The 24,176-nt window shown below is 45.7% G+C and overlaps 1 protein-coding gene across 4 annotated transcripts in view; it reads right to left on the bottom strand.

Moving 5' to 3' along the window:
- Positions 1-24,176, bottom strand: part of LOC138473366 (zinc finger protein 583-like) — a 159,696-nt gene that overhangs the window by 34,212 nt on the left and 101,308 nt on the right. For all 4 annotated transcript variants that reach the window (XM_069612051.1, XM_069612052.1, XM_069612053.1 and 1 more), the window contains one exon: positions 13,110-13,217. In XM_069612051.1, the coding sequence (XP_069468152.1) occupies positions 13,110-13,217 (108 nt within the window). The remainder of the gene's footprint in view (positions 1-13,109; positions 13,218-24,176) is intronic.

Here is a 24,176-nt window from a genome sequence, read left to right as displayed (position 1 = left end):
GAGTTTGGATGCGCCTCAAGAGAGTTGTATACCGCCATCAATGAGGCAAAGGAGGACCTGAAGAAACTAAATGTACTAGTTACAAATGGAAAGCCTGAGATTGTAATACAGCAAGAGGTAGGGGGTCAGAAAAGTAAATCACCTCAAAAATACCCCCAAGTCAAATTCTGAATTGGTAACGAATGCATCAGTAGTTTCGGGGGCACCCTTAAATGGAAATGCGCCATCTCTGCTCCCGGATATTCACAGAGGTTTTGCAGAAACTCGGCCTGGCACAAAAACCTCTTTGCAAAATGACGGTCTAAATATTTTCTGTTGGAACACGCGGGGTCCAAATAACATCTTCTCCAAGCTTACAAAAAATTACCTTTTTGGGGAGGGAGATGCTAGCACGCTACAGGAATCATGGATGGTAAACCATATAGCAATAGAGGGTTCTTTCGTAGAGGCACAAGCCGCATCTCAAAAAGCTAGAGGGAGGCAGGGTGGGGGGATGCTGCTAGCCCTTAAGAACTCTAAATTTAGGGATATACACACCATTGAAGATACAAGGGCTTCAACTCTGTTAAGGGACTTTGAAGGGCTCTCAACAAGTCTTGGAGCTGAATATTGGCAATATCTACTGGGACCCTGCGTGTTCGGGACTGGTTGCATTTTTGGAAAAACTAGCACATGCCCTAGAAATTGAGTTAACATTATTTCCAGAGGCTAAAATAATACTAAGAGGGGACTTGAATTCCCAATGCTTGAATTTACCGAAAGAACAAACAAATCAAGGAGGACGGAGGGTGACAGAGAATGGCCACTCATGGATAGACTTCTTTAGTATGTGGGATTTAGAAATGGCAAATGGAAACATACCTGGGGATATACCTGCAAAACCGATGGAATCCAAGGTGCAGTGGTTTCAACGCTAGACTATCTTTTCATTGCAAACTCACTATTTGAACAAAAGGTAACACTAGCCATTCGTGAGGTGGGTAGCAGTGACCATTTGAGGTTAGAACTCTCATTCCCAGAAGTACTATCAGTTGAGAGACAAATAAAAACTGGAATGTAGGAAGGGCAGAGTCCGGATCCACAAATATAAAGCAGGAGGATTGAAACTAAATGAGAAACTCATAGCCCTGCCGGAATCCCTCCAATATGAAAGCTGTTCACCCTCAGGTTTCTCAAAATTCATCTGGTCAATTTGTCCGCCGAGAACAAGTGGGGACGGCCCTAAACATATACATTAATATATATTTGATGAGAGACCATGGTGAAGAAAACAGAACATAATAGGAATCTACGGTTGATTCAAAAAACCCACAAGGGGAATATGGAGGCGATCAAAGATGAGATAAGATTGCTGAAAAGAAACTACAAAGACTGGTCTATATCAAGGAAAATAATCAGACATCAGAAAGATGGTGACCATATGTTGGATTTACTCGCAAAAAAGAATTTGAACGATTTCTAGTCTGTTATTCATAAACTTGAGGGAAATTCGGCGACCCAGTTTTGTAATTTGGTTAAAGAAGAAGACTGGATTAGCCACTTAAAATTAGTTTTTTGGGAAACCGATCAAAACTATATTTGAATGCAATATGCAGATAAGCTGGCAAATGTCAGTCAACGAAACCCTCATCAAAGACTTGATTATGAAAGGATCTTCCTCAAAAGTGGCAGGTCCGAATGGTCTCACCTATCGAGTAATGAGGAATAGGCCGGACTTGTGGTCAAAATTGCTTAACTGGCTTTTTTTGGAGATCATAGCCAGAAAGCAATTTCCTTCATCATGGAGCTCTGCAACTATAATTCCTTTGTTCAAGGGGGGAGATAGGACGGTGGCAGCAAACTATCGTCCTATTGCTCTCCTGGACATTGATAGCAAAAATCTTCATGAAGTTACTGTTAGGTGATTTGGAGGCTTGGGAAAGGAAGGCAAAGATATCAAGATGCCAGACAGGCTTCAGGAAGGGGCTTTTCACCGCAGTAAATGGCATTATGTTAAATTGATTAAGTGAGAAGACACAGAAGAAAGGTGAAAAACAGCTATATGGGACATGGGTGGACTTCTCTAAAGCCTTTGACTAGGTGGATAGAGGAACGCACTGACAGAAATTAAGATCAAAGGGAATTCCAGAAGGATTATTGGGCATGTTGATAGAATTCCACAGGGAGAATAACATCAGAGTACGGTTGGATGAAGAATCTTGCTTCATGATACCTTCACATTTGCTAAACTCATCTGTTTTGGGGGCACTGGTCAGCCCCTATTGCTATCTGTGCAGGAGAACTCTTTTCTCCATAGTGATGAAGAGGATGTAACATTCTTGGTTGGTTTATTTTTCCTGTAGATATTGCCTTCTGTAACTTTGTAGTTATTTGCATAATGTGTCTAGGATGGGCTGGTGGCAGCCGATCACTTTACAATGTTTTCTTTTTAGTAGTCTTGTGTACGTTTGCATTTGACTGCTTAATGTCAATTACAGTACCATTTGAGTCGGTAAGATAGCTCAGTGGGTTGAGTGCTCGCTGCTGCGATCTGTGTGTGATCTGCAGGTCGCAGGTTCGAATCCCTGCAAGGCCAACTCAGGCTTTCATCTTTCCAGCGTCGATAAATGAGTACCAACTTCGGTTGGGTGATATTGTATGTAAATATGTTCTATGTAAAGCACTTTGGAGAAAGTGCTATTTATAGAACACATCCTTAGCATATACTCGTGCCCTGCCACAAGGTTTTCACCTGTCTTTTGGGCATCTTCCTGCCCTGGCATGGTCAGATTTTCCATTGCTTGAGACTGTGCGAGCCGAGTGTCGGTCAGTGTGTGTGGCCGGATTTGGGGCATGGGTCCGTCTGGACTGAATCCACATCCATGGCAGGTGTCTGTTACTGGGCAGATGCAGCGGCCAGAGGCTGACCAGGATTTGACAGCCCCTGCCAGTTGAAGTCGTGCAGACCCTTACTATTGGTGGGCTGGGGGCAGCTTCAGCCAAGATCCTGCAGCTGTTCTTCAGATCATCGCTCAAGCCAAGACCCTTACAAAGGAAAGCAGCCAGCTGAAGACCCAGAACTCATCTTTGGAAGATAGCCAGTAGCCCTTTCTTCACTTGCCCAGTGAAGCCCTGTCTCTCTGCAGAGCTCCTAAGACCTTCATCTGTGCTTCAATCACTGGCCTAGTGGGAACAAAACCGGACCCGAACTCTGCTCGAACATTCAGCTGCAGGCAGTGCTCGCAATAGTCCCAGAACCATCGTGTGGGCTAGCCAGATGTCCTACTGGGCTAATTTGCTGCAATGGTCGCCTTCCCAAATTTCGCCTTAGGACTTTGCATATCCTCAGTTAACGGAACAAGAGGCATTTCACTGAAGTTGCAGCTCTCCACCCTGAAGAGGGACCTTGCAGGACCAGTTTCTTTGTTCTCGCCACAAGGGTTGCCTTCTGCCATTTCCTTCAATTGGCCATCACTGGTCGCCACCTGCATCACCTCCTGGGAGTCCTTTGGGGTCGTCACTGGAATGGTGTCCCTAAGTCGGTGTCCCCTGATTCCAGAATCCAGTCCATCGGAGCACAGAACCGCAAATGAACCAGACCCAAGAACCAGACGCCTGAAGTAATATCTGTCCCTGTGACCCTTTTGCTTCCTCCAAAGGAACCAAGGCACGAATTCAGAAGGCTCTGTGATTTCAGGAACTCCTACAGTGGCCGGGAGCAAATTGGAATACAGGGGGTGAGTAAACATACCTGTTTTGCCCCCTGTCCCTGTCCCCATGGTGTTCTAGTCCTAGCTCCATCTCTCCCTTGCATAGCATTAACAGTGATGTTCTGGTACACCCTCTTACTCTGACAAATACAAGCAGTGCCGATGCTAACTTCAGATCCAACTGTTGTCCTCTCACCTGCAGACCCACAAAGATCAACACTCTCCCCAGTGAACTTCAACATCTATCAAGGAGCCATGCAATCGCTTCTCGTGACCCCAATAGCTCACTTCAGCAATACGCCAACAATACGCGCTTACCCATCAAAGTTCTTTGCTTGGCTCCCTCCAAACTGGGATGACAAGCACCTACCCGAAACTCAATCCCAGCACAACGGGATTGCTCCTACTTGGCGTCCAGCTAAACCTTTGGCCATGCAACGGTGGCTGAATAACATGCAATGCCATGGAGTCACACCCCTGTTGTCTCCAGGAGCCAAATCACGTAGGTTAATTATTAACAGCTATTTCTCCTTCCGGCAACATGTCAACAATACAGCCCGAACCTCCCGGTAGCAGCTAGCACTCCTCCCACCTGAAGATTTCAGATCCCTAGTCCACGCTGTGGCAGTCTCACACCTCCAAGGGACACCCTTCTCACTGGCATCCTGACCACAACACCTGCCTCCCTTTAGGGCCATTGAGTATGCCGTTGCATGTCACCAAAAGTAAGGAATGTAACCACATCTCCCCCATCCTTAGAGAATTACACTGACTACCCACCCCATCCAGGATACTGTTCAAAACTACATGCAGCACATATAAGGCAACCATCCTCGAACACCAGCCCACCTAGTCGCAAACTTGCAGGCTCTGGTTGGACATGCTGCTTTAGGAGACAAACAACTGCAAGGCTCGAGACTAAACTGGTACAAAAAGATAAAACCAGGAAACAAGACAGGCCTCCTCTAGCTACACCCCTTCCTACCGGAACACTATCACAGGTGCAATCTGGACCAGTCCGACACTATCACAGGTGCAATCTGGACCAGTCCGACACTATCACAGGTGCAATCTGGACCAGTCCGACACTATCACAGGTGCAATCTGGACCAGTCCGATGCACCTGCAGTTCAGGAAGGACCTCAAGACCCTGCTCTTCAGAGGATGCCTAGGGGTCAACTTATTTGTATACCACCCCCAGAGTGGGATAGCCAGGCTACTATAGCCTTCAACTACACCTTCCCCCGACCCTGGTGAACCCCAACTAACTTGTATAGTGCTCCATTGCTAACTTGCTAGGTTCACACTATACTAAGCCAAACACAAAAATCCCCTCTTTACAGAAACACAAGCAACCCCAGACATGTTTCAATGGCATGGCAGGCTAAATAATGATGTTCTGGCATTGCTCCAGGCAATTCTCCAGAGGTTATGAATCCCTCAAACCCTTCCAGCCATAACTGTTCTGTTTGGCTTAGTCACCCCAAGTGGGATGGGTATGCCCAGATGTGGATCTCCGACGCAAGTAACTTCTATAAGCACCTTTGGAAATAGGTTGGACCTACACTCAAACATTCTAGTTCTGTACTGTAATGATGTCGAAGAAGGAAGATGACACAAAGGTGGCATGGTTTTGGTTATATACTTATTTCTCAAATAGAAAACCTCCTTGTCCCGATCTCTAAGAGGGGTTTCCCTGCCTCAAACTAAAACTAAAGGAATTGTGAGAATGTCTATCAAATCAAAGTTCCACCGTACTGTGTCAAATCCTACTCTAACCCTCACACTAGAACTAAAGGATAAACTAACAGAAAGTTCCTTCTCAGAAGAATGACTCCCTTCTCTTGCTTCTTGAACAGCGTCCAAAGAATGTTCTATTTCAACAGAAAATACCAAGGGGAATGACTCCCTTCCCCTGGTTTAGGGGCTTCACCCAGTCTTTATGCAATGTCCAGAAGAATGGTGCCCTTCTCCTGGTATAAACGTATGCATTTTCCAATAAAACCAGTGTGCCTCCAGTACAACTGTCAGCCTGTGGCCAAGAGAATACCTATTTCCTGGTTTTAGTTGGTACAGTTCACCACAAGGCCAGGGGGAATGACTCCCTTCCTCTGGCGTCTTCAACACAGGTTGTGGGCCTGCACGAGGAGAATGACTCCCTTCTATTGGTGTTACTTGGTTCAGTACACAATACAGCCAGGAGGAATGACTCCCTTCCCCTGGTGTCTTTATCACGGCTCTTTGTCCGATAGCAGAAGAATGACTTCTCCTGGTAAAGCTTGGTACAGTTCTCTCTCACTGTTGGGGTTCCAGACCCTTCTCTGGTGGCCAGTGGTTTCTGATGCCTTCCCTTCCTTCTCAATGTTGGGGTTCCAGACCCTTCTTTGGTGGGCAGTCGTTTCCTCACTACCACTGTGCGAAGGAAGGTTTCCTCTGATGCCTTCCTTTCCTTCTCAATGTTGGGGTCTCAGACCCTTCTCTGGTGGTCAGCCGTTTCCTGGTTACCACTGCGCTGAGTAAGATTTCCTCTGATGCTAGCCCTCTCACTGTTGGGGTACCAAACCCTTCTCTAGTGGGCAGTGGTTTCCTTGTTACCACTGCGCTGAGTAAGATTTCCTCTGATGCTAGCTCTCTCAATGTTGGGGTACCAAACCCTTCCCTCGTTCTGCCCATTAACGTCCTTGCTAATACTGGGGGCCGGTGAAAAAGCCACTTTAGCCTCTGTGTCAACCTCAAGAGTCGCCTCCAGTTCTCATGTACCTCCCCTTATCTCTTATGGGGCTATGGAACGTTGCCAGGACTTCCTGGGATCGTGGCACACTTCTGTGGCTCCGTGGCCTTTTCTCCTCTGCACCCGTGGTTGCAGCATCTTCCTGGCTTCGGGATTCGGTCCGCCTCCTTTCAGTGGGTGGAGAACTTTGTTGGTGTCCTCTTTCCGCTCTCCGCTTTTCCACTCTCCACTTTTCCACAACAGTAAGTCAGCGTTTGAATCTCCTACGCTGGAGACTTCGGAAGCTTGCTACTTTCCCCCAACAAAACTGGATACCACTGCACCTGCCACCACTGTGCTTCTCGTTGTGGCTGTGCAGCCGGGCTTGAATCATCTAATAGTCCTTTGCCCAATTTTATACTTTGTATCCAGTTCCTCCCATGAGGATTGCACAAGTCCTTTGTTACTGCCTTAATCCTCCTTCCTCCTTGGGACCACCTCATACCAGTGTTATCACAGTCAATTATCTTTAGGTTGCCTGTGTTCTTCCTCGTCCTATCCCTTTTGGTCTTCGGTCGTATTGTTAGGTAGAATTCACAGAAATGTGCCAATTACCTCTCCCTTAGAGACCCCCAGCAACTTTGCTGGATTTTGAGGACTCGATTTACTACTGTAGTGTGTATTTACCGCGGGCTGAGTTCACAGCTGCAGTAAAGCACCCAAGGGTGCCATATTTGTCAAAATGGCCCGGTCTTTTTTCGCCATTTGTTTGTGGAAAGGTCATTCTTGAGATTTACTCTGCGGGCCAAACCAGGTTTCGTCCCTTTGTCCGTTTTGCCTTTGGCGGGATTCATGAGTGAAGCCCGCCTCTGGCTCCAGGATGTCTGGGGTAGGCAGGAAGTGAGGGAGGTGCCTGAAACTCCCTGTGCTTAGTCTCCTATGAGACCTGAATGCACTCTGTGGTGATTGGCCGTCTGAATGTCCGGCAAGGACAGCTACCCTGCTGTGTGACTGACAGCTAGGCTGGAATGAATGGGAGAGAACTGAATAAAAGGTGAGTCTTTTGGCTAGGAAGGCAGAGTCGACCACTGGACGAAGGAACCAAAGAAGAACTTGAAGAGGACGCCTGCTGCAACTCCTGGACCGTTGGTTGGCCCGTTGAAGCCCTGCTGCAGTGCCGAAACGCCAATTTTGCATCGACAGAGAAGCCCCTGGAAGGATGACTTCTCCCCTTGAGTTGGTGGGACAAAATCAGCTCCAAAGTGAGCCACCTGGACATCCATCTCGGAGCTGGTTGAATTTCCACAGAGTTGCTGCTGGAAACCGTAAAGCCAGGGAGAGGAACACCAGTTTGTGTGAGTTGCTTTTAAGTTGGCCAAGGGCTCCAGGAAGATCCTCTGGACTCCCAGGAGGCAGGACTGACCGAGCCTGAGTCCCTTCAACAGAGTGCGGGACCCCAGAAGCAAGGAAAGTCCATCTTGAATCGACAGCCAGGAACCGCAGTGTTGCTATTAGCGGTAGACACGAGAAGCTGAAATAATGAACAGCCACTAAAAATGAAGTTTGCCGGTTGCAAGTTTTAACCGTCCCAGTGCAGGGCAGGAGTCCCCAGACGTCCTCCCTCTTGTCTCCACGACTGAGGCCCAGGAACAGTGAGACCTCCAGAGCTGCACAGGAACAGGAGTCATCTGCTGCTTCTTTTCTTCATGTTAAAGGTACTGTACAAAGTCTAAGAGAACTTACCTCTTGCTGTAGAGTTGCCTGCGCCTTCTTCTACTCACAAGTCTAACAGCTTGTGGCCCTACATTGATTCATCTTTTTCTTCAAAGACTTCTAAAACATTGTGCAAAGACTTTCCTCCTTACCTGCAAGGAAGTGCTTCAGCTCATATAGACTTCTGCCTATTGACTTTGGCTTAGCCTGTTTTAACAGAATGACTCTAATTGGGGGATCTGAAAGTATTTGTCTGCTTAAGAAATATTTGTGGTAACTTGTTTGCTCTAATAATCTTTTCCCTTTTTACTTGCTCTTAATTAATTCTGAATGCCAACAGTAATACATTAATGTCAACAACACCTTAGCAATTGAAGTCACCTGTGGGTGTAGGTCTCTGCTGTATTCCATCCCAAATGGGTATTTACTGATTCTGAACTAAAAGATTGTGCAATTTTGAAGTATATTTGCTTGGTGTTTTACAGTGCTGCCTACTTAAGAAGGCTTACATTAACTGACTGGTAAATATATTAACAATTGTTTTATCAAGAAACCCTGTGTGAAAGTGTTTGCTTGAATACTTGTCACTGTGAACCTGTGTAACTCCCCTACAGCTCACATTGACCCCTCTTGAGATAAGCTTGCCTATTCGTCCACACTACTAACCTGTGTAGTACAGACATATACCAAAGGTTGGGTTAATACTGCCAGGAGGTCAGGGTTGTTGTAGTGCACCCTATGGGTACTGCATACAATCTTGCATAAACACCTATGTTACAACAATGCATAGGCTTGCTTTCAATGTAGTGGCTCTGGTTGTTAGGGAGGGCTAAGGAATGTCGGCGAGTAGCAACATTCACTGGGCTCTACCACAGGTGATTGTCCATATCCCCAAAAGGGGAGGGTGGAATCGGAGCGGGGATGGGGTGGGTCGGAAGGGGGATGGGGGTGGGAGTCCCTCCCCATGATTTCTTCCTGCATTAAACCACCTGTAGGGGGACTATTGGGTAGCGGCCGCCCCTCCCTAGCCTCATGGAAAAGCCCCCGAACTCCTTCGGGAGAAGTGACGACACCTTGTGAATCGTCACAGTACACACTTTAAATCAATTTTAAATCTATTTGTTGAGTCTGCAAGACTTACAGACCCGTATTGTTTTGAAACTTGCACATTTAATTTTGTCATGGCCTTTTGTATGTTCTCCTATAAAAATGTGTTGTCCATAATTGTATGTTCTCTTATACTTGTGTCATTTCATTTTGATATGATTCAGTTTTCAAAAAAACACTTTGTGCTTACGATGACGAGGAGTGTTTCCTAAGTACTACTTGATATCCCGTAGAGGGACATCTTTGCTCCAGTGGATCTCGAGCTTACTGGGCCTAGTACCCAAGCCACACCTCACTGATGACGCCCAAAGACTATCTCTGGAGTTGCTTTCGGTCTTGTGCAGAAAAGATGTGAGCCAGCAAAAGGGGCTGGTCTGCCTCTTTTGGGGTAGGACCAACCCTGATTTGCATATGGTCTTTCTCCTCCTGTAATGGCATGGCTGGCTGAAAACCAATAGACTCGGGGGTTGCCTGGAGCAAAGCCAGAGGTTATTTCCAGCCATCACTCTTCCGTTTTACTTAAATGAACTAGATTGACATCACAAATGCATTTGTGTTGCCGAACCTTTGGTGCTTCCCCACTGTAATGGTACCCACCCACCAGTGTGCCTCTTACTCTAGCTGTATTCCCCTAACCTCCTTAGCCTTTTACTTCAATTGCACCCAGCTCGTACCATTCTTGCCTTTGTGTCCCCCAGAACCTAACATGTGCTTACTTAACTCTCTCTCATGCCACTACCAGGCTTGATAGGAACATTCAATGCGAGCTGTGCCTGCTCTCATGCAGATGCCTACAAAACTAGTACCAATAACAAGCTCCACGCCGACATATTCACTGACATACTGTATCCCTCCTTCTCTCAGTCATGCCCTCCTTCATCCCTCCTTCTCTCACAGTCTGCCTGCCCCTTCCTTTGTCTTTGGCCAGCTACCCTACACCTTCGTTCTTATACCACAACCCAGCCTCCAAAGAATGAGGGCTGCCTGCATCCGTTTCTGCTCTCTGAACTGCCACTCAGCCACCAACCATGCATACACGATCGCTCAGTCCATCTCATAATTTGAGATTAGCAGCACCATCATGTCAGAAACGTGGTTCAATGACAATTACACAACTTCTAAGGGCAGAGGGGCGAACATCCGTGTGGTTATGCGATTACTCCCTTTTGGATCCTGCATAGCAGCATGGGTGGGGGGGTGTTCTTGGAACGATCCCTAAATCAGCATGGGTGTCGGGAAGGAATTAGGAGTTGCCGAGAGGGTTCTAGGTACCTGTAGGGTGCATGTGCTCCTGTGACTGCCCCCTGACTCTGTGCCGGTACACAGTTGGGGTGGATGACGGAGCAGGGGGAATCTCCTGTACACCTCCCCCAGGTCAGCATACACTGGCTTTGGGTGGCCCCAATCTCTTTGACCACCCCCCTGTCGGAGTCCCTAGCCTGACCTTGGAGACCATCACTTCATATGTATACCCAAGGCTTTCTGTCCTCAAACCGGTGCTCCACCAGGTCTCAAAGTATCTGATCAACATTCTTCTAGCAAATCGGCAACAGTCTCTTAAAGAGACAGAAAGACCAACCTGATGCTACAAATAACCGGCTACAAGGACTACCAGTCATGGCATGGTGTAAACCATACTCTGTTCCACTGTAACCAGCACCTAGATGCCTCTGGGTTAAGCGCGCTTTACAAATGTAATAAATAGCTTGCTGGACTTCTAACCTCCGTTTTAAAGAGAACGTGTGCCCACTCGCAATAAAAAGGCCATGTAACATGGACTGCTTCTTCTTAGCTTAGGCTTTTCTGATGCTGGGAACCATCAGAAGCTCTCGCACACAGAAGCCAGTGATACTCTTCTCCCATGGATTGGGGCACATGTGGCCCTTGAAGGGACTCCCTCAAGGACGGAGATGGATCTCACTTGCACAGGAGCCCACGCTGCCGAGGACTGAGCAAGTCCTCTCATTGGTTATAGGCCACTGGCTTTGATGCAGACAATGTGACAAGGCCAGTACCCAGGCCTTGCCTTGTCACGAGAAGTTGGGACCTCTCTCGGGGTGGGAAGGCGACTAGGGGAGAAATCCAGAGCTGGATAATGGCAGATGTGGGCCCCAATTTCTGCCCCCGCCCCCCGTGCCAGTCTTTCTATGTAGTCCACCATGGTCTCACTTCACGTCTCTAAGAACAAATGATCACCAGTCTCTGTCTGTTCTTTTCAGGCCCAACGTGTTTGCTATGGAAGAAGAGCCACAACACAAGACCATGACCAGCGCCATCCACGCTTCCTGAGACCCACAGTATAGAAATCCACCCTCTAGACATGTGCGACAGGGGCCTGAGCTGGCACTGCATGCAGTCAACTGCTGAGCTGCACAACGCTCCACGACACCGGAGTTCTACCCCTAGACCATCAGCGACTAAAACTGGGGCTGGAAACCCCCGTGCACATGGAAAGACAGTGGCCCCAAAGCATGAGCTGAAGTACTTCCCCGCTCAGGCAGACCAGCGTGGGAAAAGTGCGTGGGGCATAGCCCTATTTTTATAAACCTGCTAATAGACCATCTATGCTGGGTGGGGAAGATGGGGACAGCGTGGCCAAGGATAGGGAGCTAACCAGGAGGGGGGGAGAGATATGAAAAGAAACCACAGGAATCAAGAAGTGTGGGATGTTGGGTGAGGCCAGAGGAGGTGGAGATTGTAGACAACTAGACCAGCAAGAGGAAAGAAGGAGCGGCAGGTTGTGGAGGCGAATTCTGGAGAAGATGATGTATTGTATATTGAGTGCACGTGGTACTGCAGTGTGTCTGTGCAGGTTAGTGCAGCAAGTGGTTAGAGTAAATAGTGTAAAGAGTGACTGAAAGGGATGTTACAACGTGAAAGGAGATTGTGTGAGGAGTAGTAATAGAAAGGAGGAGGAGGGAGATTTAGTGTAGTAGCAAGACCAGAGAGGAGGTAACAACATCTAAGGGAGGCGGTGAGGACCAGAAGGAGTAAGAGGTACTAGGAGCAGAAGTGTGGATAGAGGAGCGCATAAAGGCGGGAGAAGTTGGGCACAGGGAGAGATTGACTCAAGCAGAGTATCTGGAAGGCACATTTCCCCACATGTCCTTTAGAACATGAACTCATGGTTAGAGTAGGAAAAGTTAGAAGGAATGTACACAGAATCATTGACATGGAAGGGGCGGGATGGAAAGCAATAAGCAACTTGGCAATAAAGGCATTAAAAAGATGAAATCATTCTAAAAGCACAGCGCTCACAACACAGATGCATTGTCTCAAATTAGGAGAAAACCGGTGATGGGGTTGTCATAGTACAAAACAAACAGAACACCGCCCTGAAACTCCCCCCGCCCCCACCCCTCTCGTCTCACCATCAGCCATCGCTCTCAGGAGCCTTCATACAGAAGATTACAGTGCATTATAGACTGCACCCCTGGCTGTAGTGATGGAGGCAGGACAGCAGAACGATTGCGCCAGGTCCTCGGGGGAATCCGGGGGTGGTGTAGATCTGCCATCTTTGAAGGCCCTCCCCTTATGAGACGTCATTGACTGCACCCCTGGCTATAGTGATGGAGGCAGGACAGCAGAACGATTCCGCCAGGTCCTCTGGGGAATCCGGGGGTGGTGTATATTTGCCATATTTGAAAGAAAGCTTCTTTAGTTCATTATCTATCAGTAAGTATGTGTATTGAAGGGGAACCCTCCAGCAAATCAGGGAAAGAAAGAGCGGGTGGTAGAGCGGGGTCTGGATATTTTGGGCCAGTACTCTTCCCTTTTAGGAGGTAGTCCTCTGGGTGCAGTTGTGCCTAATGCCCACATCACATTTGCTCTTCAGCAAGTTATTTGTTCAACGAGACTGCATTCCATAATTCTAAGTGCCATTTACTAACTTGTGCCACTGGTGATGCTTTCTCGTGTGTCGTCCGGGTCATCTATTGAATACAAATCCATTTCACTTTTTATCTCGAATGAAATTACTTCTGCAATATCAGCGTGCTCTGTTTTAAAACAAAAAGAGGAGGAGAATTAAATACAATGTTCTGCTTGACAGCACACACTGGTGATTTTCGCATTCCATAAATGTACACCGACAATGAAACGCACATAATTGTGCCTCCCGTTCCATGGCAGTCTTGGCTCGTGTCCGAAATGAATTGCTCTTAATTGTTGAAGTCGCACAATTGACGGGCTGTGAGGTATGTGGTCTCGGTTGCATCAAATAAAGAGCACCGCGGTTTGCCGCTGGATGAGACCATTAATTTTCAAAGGATTCTTTAATGCGCTTACAGACATTAAATTGCACAACTTAGATATATGTTTTGTGTGGAAAATCCTTGTTCAAAACATGCAGCAGATAAAGGAAATTGTAACTAGACATTCAAGAAATGGCATTAGTCCGTTGTTGAAAGAACGATCTGCTCCTTTTCAGACAGCCACATCTCGCTGCTTAGATGTGCACACTGGTCTGCTCAGAGATCTATCAATTAACATCTGTAACAAACCTCTGTCCTTATTCTTCTTATATTAGACTATTAAAATGAGGCAACAAAATATATAGTAGGTGTCGAAGCAAGTTTTTTACTGTTTACAGGCAGTGTCCCACTCAACCAGTGAGTTTAAAATGCTTCAAGAATTGGATATCAAGAAGCGGTCGGGGCCCCGATCACAGAAACCTTGCACCGGTGCAAGTGCAAAGTTGGCTGGTATGAGCACTAGGGCAAAGTCTGCCCTATTTCTCAAAACACTAGGACATATTCGAAAACGGTTTCACCATGACAAACAAGTTACTTACCTCTGGTAAGGTTCTTTCGATTAGATGTTCCTCCCACGTATTCCACATTTGATGATAATTATCTCTCCAGCTTTGCTGATTCGGAATTCTTTTATTCGACAGAGGGCGCTGTGTGAAGTGTCAGCGAGTCGATGTCCCTTGAAGGCCTCTGTTCGACGTCACCATCAGTATAAGTAGCGCACGTGATGCCCCTCGTCTTCACTTCTGTTCCCCCCCACCCACTTCTGAAGAGGAAGTACCAGGCGTACCCCTAGACCGTAAGCTCCCAGAAAGCGTAAAGTGCAAGAACACGTAAATTGTACGGCAGGGGAGGCTGGGAGGGCGATGAGGAACACGTGGGAGGAACATCCAATCGAAAGTACGTTACCGGGGGGAACTTGTTCTTCGAATGGATTGTGTCCTCCGACGTATTCCTGATCTTATGATAGACTCTCAAAACAGTAGTAATTTGGATGTGGCAGTACCAATTAAATTTACATCTAATCATGGACCGACAGGAGGACAGCTTTTGCAAAGCTTTTACGCTAAGGGATTTAGCCACCGCCTTGGAGGTCTGCAGCATCTCCAAACTCTCATCCGCCTTGCTGCCAAACAACCTCGAGCCGTCAAAGGGGATGTTGAGTAGTCTTGCCTGCACATCTGGTGCAAACCCTGACTTTCTCAACCACGCAAATCTGTGTAATACTGTGCTAGCAGCGATGGATCTGCTGATGCGGTGAGCAGTATCCAAACCTGACTGGAGACATTCTCCCATTGCCTCTTTACTATCTTTAATGATAGCCAGGAAGCCGTCTCTTTCTTCGCCTTCCGGGATGTGTTCAGCCAACATAGCAACACAGTCCCAATGGGTAAACGTAAATCTAGACAATGTAAAAGTCACATTAGTGGATTTCAAAGCCATACTACACGCAGTGAAAATGTTTGCGCCCATGCATCCACTCTCGTCATCCCTGTCAGGAGGGATGGATGGATGGATGGATGTATGTATGTATGGGTAAACTGACTGCATGGTAGATGTAACCACCAAGCTTTCAGGTGTGAGATGCTTGGTAAGATATTCCGGGTCACTGCTGGAAGGTCTGTACTTCCTTGAAAAGATTTTATTTACTGCAGCCGCAGTTTCCACGGTCTCCCAATTAGCCAAGACTTTTTTCTGTAGTGCCATGTGGAAAGGTAAAATTGGGTCTTTCTGAGGACCCTGTTCCAAGACGTCAGTCATATCATTTTGCTCGAATGATGGAGTAGGCCTACTCCATCCCATACATTTTCTGTACGATGAGTCAGCATGCTCAAAGGGGCTAGGCCTGCCAAACTCTGGCGAGGTATCCAAACCACTAGCTGACAGGAGATTATCATACAAATCTCTTAGCCTGGACTCATGAGATAAAAGTTCTTCTGTGACATTGGGGATGCCAAACTGTAGACCAAAAGGTGTTGCATTTTCATCAGAGGGTTGGTCTTCCTCGTGTATTGCTGACAGAGACTTAAAATATTCTTTTTTAGGTAAAGGCTTGTAAACATTGTCTTGCACTGCTAATGGCTTCAACAATGTCCAAGTAGTCGTCGAAGGCGGCTTTGAAACCGGTGCCGGTTTAATGGGCGCCAACCTCGATTTCGGTGTCGACAGCTGGGTTTATGACTTGGTCATTGAAATTATGGAAGATTGACGCCTTGTGCTTCTTTGACGGAACCTTAGATGGGTTAGGTTCTCGACTCTAAGCCCGCGATGATTTTTTGTCAGATGGAGAACTTTCTCGATGTAACGCCAGCTTTAAGCTCAGCTTCGAAGATTTAGTCTTTGATTTCCCTTTGTCATCATTATGCGGAGTGACTGGGGCATGGCTCTTTTGCTTTTCATACAAGGGGGTCGAGGCCGCATTCTCGAAGATTTGCATCATCTCACTACGAAATGCATCCCACTTAGCAGGGGAATCGGATTTCGTAGGACACCTGATTACCTCCGTCGAGGAATCGCTCGAGGTCAAAGTTGACCTGCAACGCCTATTGGCCTTCTTAGAGGAAGAAGACGAAGAGTGGCGTGATCAACTCCTCGATCAGGACCCTTTTGATGTTTTCATTCAGTAAGAATCCCTCGACACATCGCTCTTTTCTCCCTCTTCGAGGTGACTTCAACGCTAACCTCCACACTGCCAGTTTACCACTATGCTCCCAGAGAGCCTGCTCGGTCATTGCCCAACAGGAACCACAGTCAGTGGTTCGGTGCCTGGAGCCCAGACACCACAGACACACACGGTGGGGGTCGTTATTTGACATTTTTGACCCGCAGTCCTGGCACCTTTTGAAACCTGACTTGTGCGTCGATGGAGTCGAAGAAGAAGACATTTTCTAACAAAATTCTTTCACTAAAGTGCGCCGTAATTCACTGGAAGCCATAGCTCGGAAAAACTGAACTGAAGCCAACGGGCGGTGCGTGGGCTACTTGTACGGATGGTTGGATGGTGTCGTCGACCGGAGGCCTTCGAGGACACAGACTAGACGCCACTGCACACAGCGCCCTCTGTCGAAAAAGAATTCCGAAGCAGCAAAGCTGGAGAGATAATTATCATAAGATGAGGAATACGTGGGAGGACACAATCCATTTGAAAAAAAGTGCATTTTGACATGGTATAAGCACCAGGGCATATTTATATGAAATATGCATTATAAATGTATCTTTTGAGCACTAAGGGGATATTTGCCTGGGTGCTTATAACATGCCAAACTGCACTTGAGATGGTGCAATGGATTTCTAATGTGTTCCAGGATTTTTAGAATTAGGGAATACTTCGCAGTAGTGCTAATGCTGTGCAACTTTGCACATGCACCAATGCAAAGTTTCTGTAACCTGGCCCAGAGATCCTCATAGTAGTTCCACTGGACTGCATAAAGTCAAGCAAAAATCCCTGGTTAAATGGATTTTACCACAATTTGGTGAAACTAGTCTTTCTCGCATTGGTATGACAACCCGCATAGCATACCATGCAACAATTAAGAACTTATTGATTTGTTTACCCGAGTAAGTAGAAACGTCTAAGCTCAATAAGATCTCGATTAAGGCTTACCTTCTAATTGCACCAGTGATCGTTCCATTGGCTTATTTAAACGCAACCTTCAAAACAACACTTAGGAAACTCCTCACCCTGCTTAGACTCGGTTGAATGCCTCTGGGAATGTAACTAGTCAATGGAGAGGAAGGGGATCCTTGTGATGTGGGGCCGTTGTGGACGCGTAGCTCTGAAAACCTTTGCACAGTTTGTCCTATTTTGTCCCCTGTATGCAAAGGAAAGCAGAAGCTTCTTGAGACCTTCATTGAAGTGGAGAGTATTTTTGTGATGCAGACCAGGCACGATGTCCCTATTACTTTTAGGTGGTAATTCTGGCCGACATGTTATGCGACGGCTATTACCTCTCTTCTGCACTTTATTTTGGTGCAAAATATTTTAAAGAAAAGGAAATACGTAACAACATTTAGTTGGATGGCCAGAAGAAAGCTCTTTTGCAATGCATTTATTATATTTGTGGATCCACTGGAGATTAACTTGTATTTAGTGAACATGTGCTACTAGGTAAACTTTCCCTGTGCGTCGGTGTGCTGTCCCCAGATTGCTGTGGTGAGCCGCCTATCTAGGTGAAAAACAGAGCGATAGCTGTCCCTGTCTAAGCTAGTTATAAAAATACAATGGTTCCAAACTGGTCATTTTTCATTTTTATTGTCGACCAAAATTGTCATTTATAGCGAACAAATGTACGAGAGATTGGCTCATCCTAATAATTAACAGCCCAAAAAGTGTCAAAAGATCTTATGCGTCAAAGATTACACAAACAAGATGAACTCAAGATCAAGACAGTGATAGAAATTTTCAAGAAAAAAACTAGAAGAGCTAGACACTGTCCTGAAGGAGTTCAAAGAATTTAATCTGACGAAGAAAAAACTAAAACTGAAAAAAGATATAGAAGCCTTCTCCCATGAGAAAGTTAACCCATATACCACTGAAACCTACTACACAGAGGCAAACCAACAAGAGAAAACCAGGGGTACATTCAGAGGAGTTAACAGAACAATGACCAACAAGAGGAACAAAAGGTACCAGACCCCAGGCAACTGAAGTTTTTTGAGCATTAGTTCTGAAGAAGACAATGGAGCAGGCACATCGAACCAGAAACAGACGGTCAGTATAAACAAAAGGGGGGTCTTGCAGGGGGGGGGGGGGACTAGGACGGAATGTATACTTCAAGGTAGAAATACAGAACCAAAATAACACACAGAACCCCACCGTTCCCTTTTTACAGCAGAGGAGCCGCAGCCAGGGGAGGGGGCAGATCAATTCCCTGCGCATCACGCGGAGCAGAGGGAGAGGCAGGTTCCCACCACAAAACTATTAGTGGTAAACATGTCAACTTACAAGCTGAATGACATTGAGGTCAAAATGTCCTTCAAATGTACTTCAAAAACATGTATCTTTGGTGACCACAGCACGTTATGATCCATGTACAACCAGGCTAGAGAAATAGAAAAATATGACAAACAATCTTTTGGGACCAATGAGATCAGAACTGACAGTGATGCCACAGGTCTTCATAATCCCTCCACATTCTTCCCCCCAGGCGAGACTATAACTGCAGAGTCAGTTAGAAAAGCGCTCATAAAAACTTTGGAAAGATCTAGAAAAAAATATTGGAAACCAAGATTTGATAGTTGCAGTAAGAGAAAGAACGGCTCTACTAGCACTATCCATCAACGCTGAGATAACAATAAAACCTAATGACAAGGGTGGCGCTTTGCTACGTCTGGACTCCACAGACTACCATACAGGACAGAGAAAGCTACATGCCTCTGGATACAGATCCAACACCTGCACTACCAAATCGGATGAATCCCTTGGTCGAGGAGGCACTCACAGAGGGGTGGATTAGCAGAAAGGAAGATGAGTTTCTAACACCAAGTTACCCATGCACCCCTGCATTACATCCAAAATTCAAAAGGGGATGAAACCACCCCCGAGTAGACCAATAGTGTCGGGCATTGGCTCATTGTTGGACCCACTCCACCAATTTTCGGACTATTTTCTGAAATGAGAAGTCCCTACAAGCAGATCATACATCAAATACACCACAGCAATGCTCACACTCTTGAATCTAAAATCCTTTAACCGAGATCCACAATGGCTGGTGTGAGAAATCAAAGGGTGTCCCACCCACTAGTCCTCAGGGATTTGTCATCCAGGTGGCCACGACACGGCCATCGCTTTTGGATCCAGTTCCTGGGGGTGGACCAGTGTGGGAGGATCACCTAGGTGAGGGGTCTTCGGTGAGTGGGGGTGGGACAGCAGATGGCGAGATGAGGTATTCCCCCCTTTTTTGTTTATCCAACCCATCCTTTGTTTTAGGAAGCTCCGAGGTCCCAACTCCCAACCCCCTTTTTACACAAACACTGGGCCGAGGAAGGGGGTGACAGAGTAACAATAACGTTCACACATCGTACTGGCCATGTCCCGCTAATCGGGTCAGGCAAAGTCAGACACTTAATTCTTAGTGCATACACCCGATACCAATTAGCTCTCCTCACAGGAATAAAAGGCACAACCCAAAGACACACTCTGAGCAAGGCGGAACACGAGAACGAGCAGGGCTTCTGCGACAAAGGCAAACCTATTGGAGCAGACCGACGGACCAAGGGACGAGAGCAGCTTGTCGGAAAACCCCAGAGTTCCCTACTGGAGGTCGTTGCCTCAGACAGGCCGTGAGAGACACATGAAGAAGGCCAGATCCAGCAAGTGAAAACCGCATTGTTTTTCAAGGACGCCAGCGATACTCCTGAATGAACGGCAGAGTTGGGAGTCGAGGTCAAGCCTGTGGTACTAACCTTGACTCGTGAATTAGAAATCGTAAAGCAAAGAAGAGACGCAGACAGCCGGTGAGTTGGCAAGCAACGTAAAAGACTGGTGTGCGTTAAAGTTTGAAATAGCAGGAAAGGCAGACCTGTGAATGAACTTTGAAGTGAAAGACAGCTGCGAGTTCAGCGATACTAAGTAACGGAGTGGTCAGGAGAAAGGAGGTAGCCCACTCGAAAAAGTCTGTGAAAGGTGAATTTTTCGAAGCGAGAAAGCAAATATACAGCAAAAGTGATATAAAGAAGTTTAACTCCTAGAGAAGGGGAAAATAGAAGTTGAACTGTGCATTTATTTTGAGTTGAAGTGGTCCTGCAGTGGTCTGAAAAGTAAGCCACGCACATTCGAAAGCCTTCAACATCCGAAAGTGGTCTAAGCCTGACAGAGGGAGACCGAAGTGAAGTAACCTTGGGGAAGGGAGCCCCCTACCCTCCTTGCAAGTTTGTGGTAAACTTTATCGTGAGAGGTCTGAGTACAGAAGAGGGAGACCTACGAGAACTGTGTGGTGAAAGGTATGAGCCTGACAGAGGGTGACCTTTGTGAACTTTTTGGTTTAAACATTATTTTTGGAAGTCGAGAAAAGAGACAAACGTGGATGACTAGACAGGCACTGATCCACTTTCTAGGAACTGTATTGTGTTGGAAGCCGAACCAGAGTGCCTACAGGGACAGCCTTGCTCTGTGAGGTCTAACGTGGGGAGTAGAGCTGGTTCAACCACATTTATTCATTTGAACACTGATCTTTTCTTTTACATACATGTCTCCTTTTTACACTTATTTGTACAAGAGATAGGCCAGAAATTGGGTTTTGTTAGCAAAGGCCAGTTTGATTTGAAAGAATCCACTAGGACTGCCGTCATTTATTATTTGATGGTCGAGACTACTCCCATCTTAGTTATAGGGCAGACTAGGAGTTTCTCCAACCCCAACCATTTCAATAAAGGTTTTACAAATCGTACCCATTGTGTCAGTGTCATACTTGTGATGCCATGCCTCCCTTAAACTGGTCACTTTAGATATTGAGTCATTATATACCATGATTCCACAACAAGAAACACTGATAGTGATCCAGAAATCCCTAGAAAAATATATCCCGCAACAAAGGTCCCGATTCAACTAATTTTACAATTCAGTGAAATTGCACTCACCAAAATGGTCTGTGTACAACAAGCAGTTTTATGAACAGGCATCAGGCACGGCTATGGGGGCTACTTTGTCCCAAATCTTGCCAATCTGTATCTAAGTGCCTTAGAGGAACATAGCATATATGCAAATAATCCCATCAAACAGCATCTCAAAGTATGGCAAAGGCACATCGATGATATTTTTATCATCTTTACAGGCAACGAAGATCAACTATAATCCTTGTTTCAGTGGCTCAACACAAGGAATGCACATTTACGATTTACTATGACAAAGAGCAAAGCAGCTATCCAATTTCTAGACTTGTGGATAACGGCACGACAGGGCACATTACATACCATGGTGTACCATAAACCGACGGGTCGAAACTCCCGGTTACAATTCGATAGCTACCATCCTCTCCACCTTAGACAGAATCTGCCTTTTGGACAGTTCTTACGTTACAGAAGGAACTGTTCCAACAGACAAGAATATGAACAACAGGCAATGCATATGAGTGACAAACTAATGGCCCGTCGATACCCAAAGAGAATAGTTCAACATGCCCGCAAAAGGACCGGCCACATACTGCAAGAGGTCACATTACAGCAACATCAACAACCAAATATGCCAGAGAAGGCGATTAAAGCGGTCTTGAGCAGTTCTCCCTTAGTAAATCAACTCAAGAAAGATCAATCATCCATTGTCGTTGCTCAATGTGGGTGACAGCAATTTAGAGCGTCCAAGGTTTTCAATCAAAAGATGAGAAAATGAATGCGACTTCAGTACGCAGTTATCAACAGCCACCACAACAGATTCCATCACTGACAGCCCTATGGTCTACTGCACGAGCAACAGGACACGCACCATGTGAGAACAGTTCGGTATGCTGTCAAACATGAAGAAGTAAAACAATAGACATTGGGGGGACGACACTTTGGGTGCAAAGAAATGTCCCCAATTGCAACACGTAAAACGTGGTGTATCTGATAACATGCCCATGAGGCTTATGCCACGTGGGAATGACAGCACGTAAATTTAGACAGAATTGTGCAACATAAGTCGTGTGTCTGCACAGAAAAAAATACGACAGCACCAATGGTAATGTATTTCATGGAAAAAAAGACACTAAAAATATTTGAATTGGACGATTATTGAACAAGTGGCAATACCACCAGGGGGTGGCAATATTAATCGCCTTCTGTTGCTAAAAGAACAAAATTGGATCTTCAAACTGAAGACAGATACAAATGGTTTAATTGAAGGCATCCCCTGGCAACACCTAGTAACAGGGATGTGGTGCCCAAACCACCATCGTAAGAAGTACGAGCTTGCACCTGTCAGGTCTCTGGGTAATAGAAAACATTAGGTTAGGCATTATTAATGTTTATAGTGGCTAGGTAAGATCCATTGCATTTTTAAAACATTTGTTTAATCCAAATATAACATCAGCCAGCAACCATTGTCCCAGCTAAAGATGGTGGAGTACTTCCTGTCCAGCAGTGATTGGTCATTGGCTACTGTGATGCAGTTTGGAACCAAAGGAAAGGTTCTAAACTGCCTTTCATTCAAGATCTGCATGAGAGTGGTCAAAGCAAACTAGAGCTCCTGAGGAAAAAATAAAGAAACTACATAAAGAACCTTCATTGTCAAGAAGATAATTCTATGAAGTGCCAAAGACAATTTTACAGATAAGTGACAGAGAAAAGTAATTGAAAAAACTGTTAAGTTAAAAGGAACTGCATGTACAGATAAAGTTGAAGATTATTATCTGTTTTGAGTTTTAAAAAGAAGTTGCAAATTGCTGTTACGCTTCGAGTTCAAGGTTGGATGGTTTTACATGTTTATAGACTTGGATATTTAACGTGCGCGCAAACTGTAAAAGTGTTTATTTTACGTTGTGTCGGCTTGCGCATGTTATTTTTAAGCATTGCAATGTTAGATTAGATTTGCTGCCTTCGCGCTCCTATTAAATGCGTATTGGTGTTGACTGTAACATTCGTGTGTGCGTGTCCGTGCCGCGGGTTGAACGCTAAAGGAAAGTACCTAAAAGCGTCATGCGACGTGCCCAGGAACTGCCAACGGTCGTCACGTAATTCGTCTTTTCGTTCTGTGGAAAGATTTGTGTAGACGTGCAGTAAAATCAATCGCGTGTGCGCGTAATATTTAACTCAAGCAAGTCGTGCTCTGTCAGCTGTAATTGCAGTAGTATCGATCGAGTGTGCGCGAATATAAAACTCAATCAAGTCGCGCTCTTTCAACAGTATTAATGTACACAGCGATCTACGATCACATGAAGCACGATATTGTGGCAATGCAGCTTAAGAAAGTAAGCAGTTTCCTTTAGCAGTCATCATTTAGATAGCGCAACTCTGAGACAGCGCATAGATGCAGATAGAGTCAGACTTCATTTATCAAGTTAATGAACTGCACGTAGCATTTAGATTTCACAAGTAAATGAGTTTCAAGAAGACTTTGAGAGTACAATAGTTAAAAACTGCAAAACAAAAGAAAGTATTCAAAGTTTCCATATTAAATACATGCTTGAATAAAATATATGCAAGTAAGCACTTCACAATGAAATCCAGTTAATGCAGAAGAGATTTTGAAATTAAAAGACATTCATTTGAGAAAAGTTCAGTTATTAATGAAGATAAATCTTTCAAGAGTCTCTCAGTAAATTAACAGAGACTGTCAGGTAATTAAGAGGTTTTTGGGAGAATATATATATATTTCCTTTTTGTTGGAAAAAGTTAGTGAAGTTTAACACAGAGTTATTTGTTTTTATATCATTGCAGGTATCCAGAGTTCCGAGGTGTTAAGCAGTTAAGGACTCCAGTGTTATCCTGACTATTTATTATTTTCTCCAATTTCCCCCTTTCCCCCATTCTGGTCAATCAAATAATTGTTAAACTGATTGTTGGTTATACTGGTTTGAGGGACTGGGTGGGCTACTCATCTGCTCCTGCAGGAGACCATCGCTGGGACCTGATAGCACCACCACTTGATATATGTACAACAGACCAGTATTTGTTCCAATCTTGAGGTTGACACATGCAATGCAGGTTATGCTCCCCTCTCCTGAATGCTTTCTATCAGGAGGGCTGCTCTTCTACCACTCTCGTTTTCCCACTCACCAAATATTCATAATGGCT

This window comes from Ambystoma mexicanum, chromosome 8, assembly GCF_040938575.1.
Source record: "Ambystoma mexicanum isolate Mex_15411 chromosome 8, UKY_AmexF1_1, whole genome shotgun sequence".
Lineage (NCBI taxonomy): Eukaryota > Metazoa > Chordata > Amphibia > Caudata > Ambystomatidae > Ambystoma > Ambystoma mexicanum.
The sequence above is the reverse complement of the archived record's forward strand: the minus strand, read 5'-3'. Positions and strand labels throughout refer to the sequence as shown.